Consider the following 10916-nt stretch of genomic DNA (forward strand, 5'->3'; position numbering starts at 1 on the left):
CGCATCGCCTCTTAAATTCTCAGTGAAGCAGATGAGAACGTTTGACTGTGTGCTGGAGCGGTTCTAGGGAAAGCAGCGTCGCAGGGTGGTCTGGTTTAAAGTCCTGGCTTACAACCGGGTCCTGGTGGGCAGTCGCGCCCCGGGCTGTGACTTCCCTTGTCTTCCTTGTGCACTAGGTCAGCTGGACTGACCAGAAAGAACCTTCTTTTCCCTCCCTGGGCTGGGTAAGCTCCCTCAAGAGGCTGTCCTGCAGTCCAGCCCCACCATCCTGTAACATTTCTTCCCTTTCCTCCTTACTTCTGCATGCAGAAAAGAAACTTCAAACTGCCAGGAGCGTCTGAGATCTCACTCCCCAACAGTGGGTATCAGTTTGGCTCAGATAAACTGTTATAAAAATTCTCTACGTGTCTGGACATTTCTTACATCGACAGAGCTGTTGGTAAGAAGGCTCCGGTTCCAAGGCTTGTGTGAGACTGTGTCACCGAGACAAGCCTGGGCTCCGTGTCTGCGATCTGGGCTGCAGTTGTCATCAGAGGGTGTGGAGACCTGGTGGTGAAGAGAACTCCCTGAGACCTGTGGGGCGGGATGGGGTTCCCTGGAATGGAGGGGGGGTCCCCTCCCGACTTTCCAATGTCCCATCTCTGTCTGTCTCACGGTGGAAAAAGTCCAACCTCCATCTCGGAAGGGCCAGACATCTGCTCCATACTGAAGCCCGGCCCAGTCAGTCCGGCATCCGGCCAGCTCAGCGTGCATTCCTGGCTGTGACCCGCTGCTGTGCCGAGGTACCCAGGCTCCCCCCTGGGGCCCCGTGTGGGGTCCACACAGCCATCGGTCGCATGGCTGCTCAGGCCATGTGGGCAGAGGGTGTGCAAGTGTGTGAGATGAGTGTGGGTTGGAACCGAGAGGGAGGGAGAGGGAGCTTCTCTTTCCCCCAGGGAGAATGTTAGCTCGGGCTCAGAAAAGGCTTCGACAGAACCAATCCACTTCCCAAGCTTTTGTGAACTTCTGATAGATAGGTCCACCGGCCTAGTTAGACTGACAGGCCTCGGTGGCCCAGCTCAGCCCCGGTGCCCCCGACAATCCTGTACTGAAGGGGGACGGGAGGAGTGTCGACCCCCTCGGTGGAGCTGTGATCCCCTGGGTGTGAGGCTGCAGCTTCCTGGCTACACAAGCAGGCTCACGCTCCCCGGTTTTTTAGCCTCGATGTCTAACTCCCATCGTTCTCTTTCCTTATTAATAATTAGCTGAATACTAAATGTAACAGAGTCTCAGCTCCGCCACTCACTCACTGGCCTTGGGGAAGTCACTTGACCCCACCGCTTAACCTCTTCTTTTTAAAAGTTTGGGTCATCGCTTTTCCCTCGCGGGGAGACTGTGAAGAGCAGAAGTAGGCCTCCGAGTGCCGAGCCGCAGGGAGCAGGCGTCGAGCCACTGTGCCTAGTATTCTGTGCACGGCGGCCTCTCTGGGATGAGGCAAGGTCAGAAGAGGGGCTCGGGCTTTCTGGAAGAGCCTGGCTCAGACCAGCTCCAGCTGCAGACGTCCACGTTCGGGAGAAGTGACGTCAGGGGTGCGCTGGTGCGGCTGCGGCGTCTGCTCGGGTCCCAGCGGTGCTTCCCCTGGATCTGCCAGTCCCTGGGCGTCTCTGGTTCTAGTGGCACAGAGTCTGCCCTCGGTCCAAGGTAATAGACTCGGGTCAGAAAGGAAGAGTGATAATCCCACTCTTTACTTGAAATCAGAAGGAAAGTGGGAACACAGCCGTGTGCGGAGCCACTCTGGGGAGCTTTGGGACGGTCCGAAGGAGGGCACAGGAGGGAATTCGGGTGCCTTCTGGTTGGGGCTGGGATTGAAAGGGGGGGCGCCCACAGTGGACGACCGGGTTTGTGCCAGGGACACTTTAGCCCAACCTGGCCTGAAGGAGGATGGGGGGAGGCATCTGCTGGGTGGGCGCAGGAGCGAGACAGAGGGGGGCAGCAGTTGCAGGGACATGGGTCACGGCCTTGAAGCACAGCGACGGCAGCTCGGTGGGTTGGCGGCCTCCGCAGACAGGGCGGTATCACGGCCCAACACGGACATCCCTCACGGGCACCCGGACGTGGGGGAAGCTGAGTGCAGGACCACTCGCTGGCAGAGGGGGCCGGCAGGGAGTGCCCACCCCTGGGGACACCCAGGAGCAGCAGGGACTCCTCAGAGTTGACCAGGGGCAGGCAGGACACACTATGCCAGGTTACTCTATTTGGCCCCAGAACGGGGTGGCCCGGGAAACCCAGCAGCACAAACCCCTCACGCCGCCCTGGACATCACACAATCCCTCCTGTGCCAAGTTCAGGCACTGGGAGCACACACATTACATCGTGCCTTCAAGAATCATGATTTAATGCTGTTATGACTGTGCCTTTTGCCAGAGATGATTAAGAATGTTTTCATATCTCCTACAAAACTTAACTGTGGGGACGATTTTCATCATAATGTTTAAAAAGCTGTGCAAACAATTCCCCTACTTTCTCTTAACGCGTTGGGAATGTCCATCTCTCATGCTGTACGAGCTGACCTCCTTCCGCTTTTCCTCTCTTCTTTCCACTTTGTGAGGAGTTAAATAACTTACTGAGTTTCTCTTCTGCCACAAGGACAGGGGAGCAGAGCCTGGGGCGCAGTGGGGTAGCTGCAGTGTGGGCGGATCTCACGGCTCAGCTCCCTCCCAGGCCTCTCGCCTTCTCCACGGCTCTGGTTGGGGGTGTTTGGATTCCGACTGTTGCTTTTTATCAATTTTTCGTGTTGATGAGTCTTTCTGGTAAGGCACCTAAAGTACTTATTGGAAGCGGTTGGCATTTACTTAATAAAGCCACTAACTGAACAGAGAGTACGTACGAATTTCATCTTTCTCAGAACAGAGAATTCTTTCTTTTAAGCCTCATATTGTTTTTCTCTTAGGCGCTCAGTGCTGAACAACGCCGCCCCTTTTTCAACATATTTTCATCTGAGGCAATTCTTTGTTCCGTCCAATACATTTATTTTCTTTATGAGACAGAAATGTGGGCAAAAGAAAATGATCTCATTGCGTGTGACTCCTGACACAGTGTCAGGGCTACAGACCACGATACGATTCAGTTCCGCACACGACTTTGGAAACCGTTTTGTCTCTGTGCCCGTCGGGGAAACTCTGTGAGAGAAAGTGTTCGTGGCGGTTCACCCATTGGCGGCCACACGCTCCTGGCCTGACCCTGACCTGAGCTCTGAGCAGTCAGGGGCTGGCGCTGGAGTTTCTACCCCTGCTTTTATTTAGACGAAAAGCCATAAATCAAGACAGCGCGGACTCACTGGGCTCCTGTGTTCCTATTGCCAGACCCTAGCCTGGGGCGGGGGGAGGGGCGGGGGACGGGATGGGCACAGCGGCGTCCCTCGGTGATGCCCGCAGAGCCGCAGCCCCGACCAGGAAGCAGCGTCACCAGCGCCCCAGCAGCTGCCCCCTCGTCCCCACCAGCCCTCTGCCCACAAGGAAGCAATTATTCATTTTTATGGCTCTGTACTAGTATTTTATTATATAAATACAGCACAAGCCAGATGTCCATTCTGCCGTTTGCCCCCTTCCGGTTGTTTACCGTTTCGGCGCTGACGCACAGCGCTGCTACGAACACCCTTGCCGGCGTCTTCCGAGCAGCACACACGCGCCTTTCGTTGGCAGACGTGCCCGGTTGTCCTGGGCGCAGGTTTCGTGTGTGATCAACCTGAGAAGACTGTTCTGAGAAACAGGTCTCCGGAGGGACCGCACCAATCCCCACCCTCGCTAGTGGCTTCTGAGTGCCCAGGGCGTCCCCATCCTCACCAACCCTCGTTACTGTCCCTACGCAAAGGCCACCGTGAGCCCGTCATGGCCTGGCTCTGTGACGTTAGCCGTGCAGTGACAGCGAACGGGGCTGAGCTGTTTCCTGTCTGCCGGCCACGTGGACGTTCTCCTCCTGCGCAGCGACGCCCGCCTCTTCTTCAGAGGACGTTTGCCGTTCCCTTTTGTTTTCCGTGTGGGTCCACAGTCACCAGGGAACTGCGTGGGGGGCGCAGGTGGAGACTTATCTTTCCCATAAAAGTGCACGGTTGGCCCAGTAGGATTTATTACAAAAACTGTACTCTCACCACTGCTCTCTGGCACTGTGTTTGTCCCCAGATCGATTGTTCGCCACCGGACTTTTAAATGCAACCACGGTTCTCAGGTGTCCTCCTCTCACCAACCCACAGGACCTGGAGCCGGAACTTGGTCTGCGACATCGACTCTGGGTGGCCCTGCAGCCTCGGCAGAAGGGCTGAGGAAGCAGAACTGGTTCACGCAGAAGTGCAGTGCGAACACTTCAACCAGGAAGACGGGTAGGGACCGCTCCACGCGACACCGCCTGGTGTCTGAAACGGTGGACCCGGAGGGCCCGGCGGGCAGGCCGCCTCCTGTCCGCCCGGTCAGGCCTCTCCCCACGCTGCCCGCCTGCCACGGCCCGAGGGGCCCCACGGCAGTGGGCTCCCTGGCCCTCCCACTGCCAGTAGGTTCAGCTTTGGGGAAACACCGATTTGAAGACAGAGGAGCGTGGAGTCTGGTGCTTGTCTCCTTGACTATGTCCCTGTGGGCTGGCGGTTTTCCTCCATGAAATGGTCCCCTCCACCCGCCCCTCTCCCGCCATATCCCGGCGGCCACGCCTTTCCGGGCTGGGAGCATTAACTGCACCCCACAGCACTGTCCCAGGGCACAGGCTGGGGTTCTGACTCCGAGACGAGAGGCATCTGGGTTCCAGACAGGAAACTGGGAGGCGGGACCCGAAGAAGAGTCAGAGGACATACACTGCCCATCTCCTGGTGAAGGTTCTAGAAGCTGTCACATGACATTTCTGCTTGCATTTCATTGGTCAGAATTTGGTCGCTTGGCCACAGTTAGCTACAAGACTGAGAAAGATCCCAGGTGGCCAAGCATCAAGCTAAACACCCTGCCAGCTAAGAATAAGAGTCCCAATCACATATGTGGTTTAATTCAGGTTTAGTCATTAAACGTGTACTCGGTGCCACTCTGGGCCACGCACTGCTCTGGGGTGTGGAGAGGACTCGGGCAGGGCCCCGGGCCAGCCAGAGCAGGACAGAGGTCCCCTCCTCCAGTGCATGACCTGGTGCCAGGCACTGGGGACTCCAGTGTGCACACCAAGTGTCCCTGACTTCAAACAGATACCCATGAAGACATCCCTCTGTCACAGTTCTATCAATCCAGGTTCCCCCGGTGACCCAGGTGGGAAGGGCAGAGACCTGTTCTCTGAAGGGAGGCGAGGGCTCACCACGGGCACGAGAAAGAGACAGAACTCGGCTCACCCGGCTCAGAGGAAGCACCAGGGAGACGCAGGGCACGAAAAGACAGTGTTTCTCTGGGGCAGTGAAGATGCCAGGAGTCTGAGAAGGCACACGAGTGGGGGAAGGTGGGTAAAACCAGGCCCGGCAGGTCCGCAGTGGCCACAGAAGGTGGGGCCTCGAACACCAAGCTCGGGCATTTGACAAATGCCTCCCCTCCGCCTGCCGTCAATCTCCTCCACTGTGGGTGCCCACGTGGGTTCCGATAAGTCACACATGAATGGTAGCATCACGTCAGAAGCGTGCCAAGCCCAGGTACACCTCTCAGGAAATGTACCAGCCGTCTGAACCTGGGAATTGCTCCCTCCTTCCTGGCTTGGGCGATCCGATGGAATTCTGGCCCGATTTCCTGGCCCGACTCACTCCCGGCCTTGGGGAGGAAGGCCAGCATGGGAGAGGGAGGGGCCGGGCCTCCCAGTCCCACCCAGGGTTTAGACCGCCTCCAAATACTGTGTTCTGCAATGAAAAACACACATTCAAAGTGGAAAGTTTTTTATTCCCCTTCTCTCAGGTATAGACTGGGAGAGGAGAGAAGGAGGGGGAACGATTACAAAAGAAGGAACATTAGGAACTTTCGTGTGCACCTACTGTGTGCCAGACATTATTCTTGGAGCCGGGTCACAGCGGTGGGCAAGGCAGGGTCCCTGCCGTACCCAAGGAGTTCCGGCGCTACCAGAGGGAAGCAACTTGAACATGCTTCTGGCCCCACACACCCAGGCAGTGTGATCAGTGCTATAAAGAGAGTAAAGGAGGAGGATACAGGCAAGAGGGACTACTCAGCGAGGGGATGAAGCAGCCATGAAAGGCGGTCTTTGCCCTCGGACCCTGTCTTAGTTCCCTGTCGTCACTGTGACACACTTCCAGAGGTCACCTGTGGTCCTTGATGGGGCCCTTCCTCTACTCTAAGGCCAGCGGGGCGGCACCTTCAAATCTCTCTCTGATTCTGACACTGTCCTGTCTTCCTCAGACACACAGAGGACCCGCTTAGCAACACTGGACCCACTCGAATCATCCAGGAGGATCTTCCCATCCTTAATCACACCTGCAAAGCCCCTTAAGCCATGCAAGGCAACCTCTTCATGGGTCTCGGGGACCAGGGTTAGGCATCGCTGGATGGTTGCTCAGCCTGTGGAACGGGAAACCCAGGCGCCACGGGCAGGTGCTAGACAAGAGCGTCCCAGCAGGAGGGAGAGCAGGTGCACAGGTACCGGGTGGAACACACACAGCGCTGTTAGAGACAGAAACACAGACACGGGGCCACGTCTCTGCGTTCCGGTCTCCTCCGTCGTCCCAGTGTGGAAAGCAGGCGTGCCCTGTGTGGGCCACGCACACGGAGAAGTCAATCGGAGCAGAACGGCGTCCGGGTCGGAAGACGCCACGGTGGACCATCTGTGTGTGGACGACACACTTACCTGCAGCCTGTCCCTGGCGCTGAGCTGAATTCCTCAAATTCCTCTCAAATGCTGTTTTTAAAAACCCACAAATCAAGCTTTAGCTTGAATACCTTTGAAAGCTTTCATTGAAAATGCCTGTCTTTTGGTTGGACAATGGAACCTTTCAATGTTGCTTTTTAAACTATGCCACCATTTATTGTTCACCCCCAGAGATCAAATGCACAGCCAGAGGCAGGTGGACCATGAAGCGGGACACAGCACTTCAGAGAAGGTTTAGTGTCTAGAAAACTGAAGTTTCTTTCCCTGCACTAACATGCAGTTTTTCAAAAAGTAAAAGCATGTGGTTTAAACAGAAAGGAAAAACAAACCAAACTGCACCCCACTCATCTCACAGAACACACACGTTCCATAATCCCTGCTGGCAGGACGCTGGCTTCAGCAGAAGGTCAGGACTTCACTTCTCCAAAACCGGGAGAAGCCGTCACACAGTGAGGACGGCACAGCCTTTCCCTCCGTGTCCGTGAGTTTCTCCAGTTCTAGGGGTCTGCTCGGATGCCCATCCTGGTGGCGGCAGCTCCTCCATCACGACGGCCCTTGTTACCACGTCACAAAGACAGAACCAGTCACGTGGGGACGCCCGGAAGTCTCCGCCGCAGCTCCCACGTGGTGTTTTCTCCGGGTGGCTCGGTGGAGGACGCCGAGGACCAAAAGGGCCTCGCAGGTCACGAGGGCATTCAGACACAATCAGCTAATTGACGGTGGGTCAGCAAGGGACAGGCCACCGGGGCCCCTCCCAGGGGACATGCCCTGTGCTCCTGGCCTGCTGCGCTTTGTAAAGTGGCAACTCCCTGTATTCGTTTTCTTTTTATGTCCTTCGCTGCTTTGTTTGAATATTCCTCATACCTTGAGCATAACATCTTTTTAACCGTAACATGTAAAACACCATCATTTCCAGTTTCTTCTCCCCAGAGGACCTACCCCTTGGGGTCTTTTCAGAACTGTCTTCCTGTTTACAGTGAAGTGTGAAGTCACATCACATTGTGATTTAGCGGGCAGTTTGCAGCGCTCACTCCGCCCCGTTGCCCGAGCGACCCCCAGGGCAGCAGGTCAGCCTGCTGAACGTGCCGTCGCAGACTGGCCGCCCCCGGCTTCTTCGCGGTTCAGCGCCTGTGTCTGAAGAGGAAATGTTCGCTGAAGTGCGTCCAGACCGTGGTTTTGGGGAGAAAAGGACCCTTTGTGTGCGTAGCTGACTTCATCCCGCCGCGGGGCTTGGTTTTGGCCGTCAGCATGTTATTTTCCTTATCACATCATCCGACATAATTAAAGGGCTTTGAAATGTCGCTTTTGTTCCTCTCGAGGCCCACGAACAGAACTCTCACAAGGCTTTCAAATTTGTCCTCTCACCAACTTCCGTTCTGACGGCCAAGGGCAAGCGATTTCCCTCAGAGACTAGGTGATAAAACGAGATCCAGCTTGGATCCATCACCGTGAATCATGAAACCAGGGGGCCATCCGCTGTGTGGTTACGAGAGCCTCAGGAAAAACTCACTGTGGATACTTTTCTAAGTCTTACAAGGTGCTGCGTTACTTCATGCGTAGGGGTCTATGAAAACAGTGAATTCTCCGGGTGTGTTTGATGATCCCTTCTTCGAAGAAGGGATTAAATTTAAGATTTCATCAAAATCACACAAAACATGGTTTTGAAAAGCAGTGGATCTAGAAGTTAATGTCCAAGAAGATGGTGAGTTTTCCCCTCGTAAGCAAAGCAGCCTGCAGCCCGGCCTTTCTGCTCCGAGGGGCCCTTCCTTCCCCGCGGAAGACATGCCCCCAAGCACACACAGGCCCGAACTTCTCCGCCCGGCTGCGGGGCCCTGGAGTGTTCAACCATGAAGTTAATCAGTCTCTGCCTCAGGACACATCGGGCCCTCCCTCCTAAACCAGAAGTCGCCACCGGGAGCAGCCCCTCTCCTCGCTACAGCTACTACCTAATCAGGGGGTTTCTGACAGGCGTGTGGGCCACCGGTCGGGCAGCCCCGTGTTCGTCTTGCAACCGTGGCGCTGAGAGATGAGCCACGCACCACCAACGCCCTGCACTTGGCTTTGAGTTTGGCCTCCTTGTCCGTGATGTGGGAATCCGAGAGCACGTGCTTTTGGTTTGTGGGGGGGGGGGGTTCAGCGAGTGCTCAGCCTTGCGTGCCCCCCGAAGTGGCGGAAGTCCCGAATGATGCGGGCATGGTTTCCTGGTGGATAGGATTCCACGCTCCCCACCCAAGGTGGCCCCTGAGGTTTCTGCTCAGCCACACCTCGGCTGGAGAGTGACTTCCCGCGGTGACAGGCAGTGGGGACTGCGGGTCCCACCCAATGATGGTCACTTCAGCTTTCCCTGACCGACCTAGGGTGACCTCGGCCTCTTCTGATTAAGGACTTGGTCCGATGGGCAGCAGAGCTGAAGGAAGGTAGGCAGGCCAGGCCCCTTGGGCTGACGCATTTCACAGTGACCACGGTCTCTTCCACATCTGTCCACGGCCTTACTGACCTCATCCACCTCGTCACCACGGAGACGCCCCCCACTTCCTGCTCTGGGTGCGGCGCCTTACTCATTTTTCTCTCTTGGAAAATGAGATCTGAAGGGTTTCCTGACTCCAAGCTGACGGCTCTCTGCTCTGGCCCCCTGCTTGCATTCTCAGGCCTTGGATGTCGCCCGCAGGAAGTGCCCCTGCACTAGAGGTCAGGGTCAGCGCTCCCCCTCCAGTTTACACCTTGATGTCCGAGCCCCCAGTACCTCAGAAGGTGACCTTATTTGGGACTAGTGAGCTGGCAGATTTGTAATTACTTAAGATGACGTCACACCACTAGGGTAGGCCCCTAATTCAGTGTGAGTGGTGTCCTCATACAAAGAAGAAATCTGGGCACAGAACACACACAGGAATGGAAAGAAAAGATTGGGGTGATGCTTCTAGAAGCCAAGGCACACCAGTGATTGTCAGCAAACTAACAGGAGGTGGGAGAAGGACCGGGGACAGACCCCACTTGCCCAGGAAGGAGCCAGCCACGCCCACTGGAAGACCAGGGACTGCAGGGACCACCCGGGACGTTCCTGTTTCCGCTCGAGCTGATACGTAAAGATGGTGGCACTGGCAACCCAGACTTCCAGTTAAGGCAGCCCCTCAAACTCACGCAGTCTCCTTTCCAAGTTCTCATCGGACCTGGATTCTGTGTCCAGGGTTCAGTGTCCAGGAAAGAGCCTAGATTAAAATTAAGCTTAGTGGAAAAAAAAAAGAATGGTTACAGTAGAACATTCTTTCTTCAATGAAACTTGATGCTATCATGAGGAGCAAGAAATTAGATTAATTTATTTACCTTTAATTTTTTTAAACTTTATCTATTTATTTTATTTATTTTCTTTTTAGAGAGGGGGGAGGGAGAGAGACAGAGGGAGAGAAACATCAGTGTGTGGTTGCCTCTTGTGCACCCAGAACTGGGGACCTGGCCTGCAACCCAGGCATGTGCCCTGACTGGGAATCGAACCGGCAACCCCTTGGTTCACAGCCCACACTCAATCCACTGAGCTACACCAGCCAGGGGAATTTCTTTATCTTTTAGTTTAAAATGGAAAATAATTCAACAACAAGCAACTTTCCTCTTTCATGAATGTACTGGAGTGTGTGGTACCCGATAGACACAGCACAGTTCCTTCATTAATTAAAAGTCATTTGCAGAGTGGATTAGAATGCCTTTGAAAGTTAGTCATTTCAGGTATTTATTATTCGTTTTCATTAGCTCTATTTTCAAAGAATCTATTAGCTCTGTGTGCCCAGAACTTTGCCTGAGAAAATATCTGGTACTTAGTGCATTAATGATAAGGCCTTGTCCTGCCTGCCTGTGACCACGCTTTGTAAAATCTTAGAAAATAATTCCGAGTTTTCATTCTGATTTGCACATTTCGGAGTGGCTTCTCGTATGTCTAGAGATATCAGCTCAAAGGGCACCAGCTTTATGTCAGAAAATGAAATCTGACGTTAGAGATGAAGAAATAAATGCAGCAATTCTTATGCTATTTCGTATGCTCATTGGGGAATATATCAGGAGCTTAGAGCGGCATTAAATATTTATTATCTCGCATAGTGTCTGTGGGCCAGGAATTCGAGAGCGAC

The 10916-nt window shown here is 54.7% G+C and overlaps 1 protein-coding gene across 2 annotated transcripts; it reads left to right on the top strand.

Moving 5' to 3' along the window:
* Window positions 1-1377: 1377 nt before the first annotated feature.
* On the top strand, window positions 1378-8900 carry LOC128626158 (uncharacterized). Of its 2 annotated transcripts, none has more exons than XM_053657177.1 (3): window positions 1378-1680; window positions 4158-4354; window positions 6336-8900. In XM_053657177.1, the coding sequence occupies exons 1-3, from the start codon at window positions 1469-1471 to the stop codon at window positions 6806-6808; spliced, it is 882 nt and encodes a 293-aa protein (XP_053513152.1). In that variant the 5' UTR covers window positions 1378-1468; the 3' UTR covers window positions 6809-8900. The 2 variants fall into 2 exon arrangements, with proteins under 2 accessions (XP_053513152.1, XP_053513153.1); XM_053657178.1 differs by having other exon boundaries at window positions 4229-4354.
* The last annotated feature ends 2016 nt before the right edge of the window (window positions 8901-10916 follow it).

Source organism: Artibeus jamaicensis, unplaced genomic scaffold (genome assembly GCF_021234435.1).
Source record: "Artibeus jamaicensis isolate MK-2021 breed Jamaican fruit bat unplaced genomic scaffold, CSHL_Jam_final scaffold_369, whole genome shotgun sequence".
Classification (NCBI taxonomy): Eukaryota; Metazoa; Chordata; class Mammalia; order Chiroptera; family Phyllostomidae; genus Artibeus; species Artibeus jamaicensis.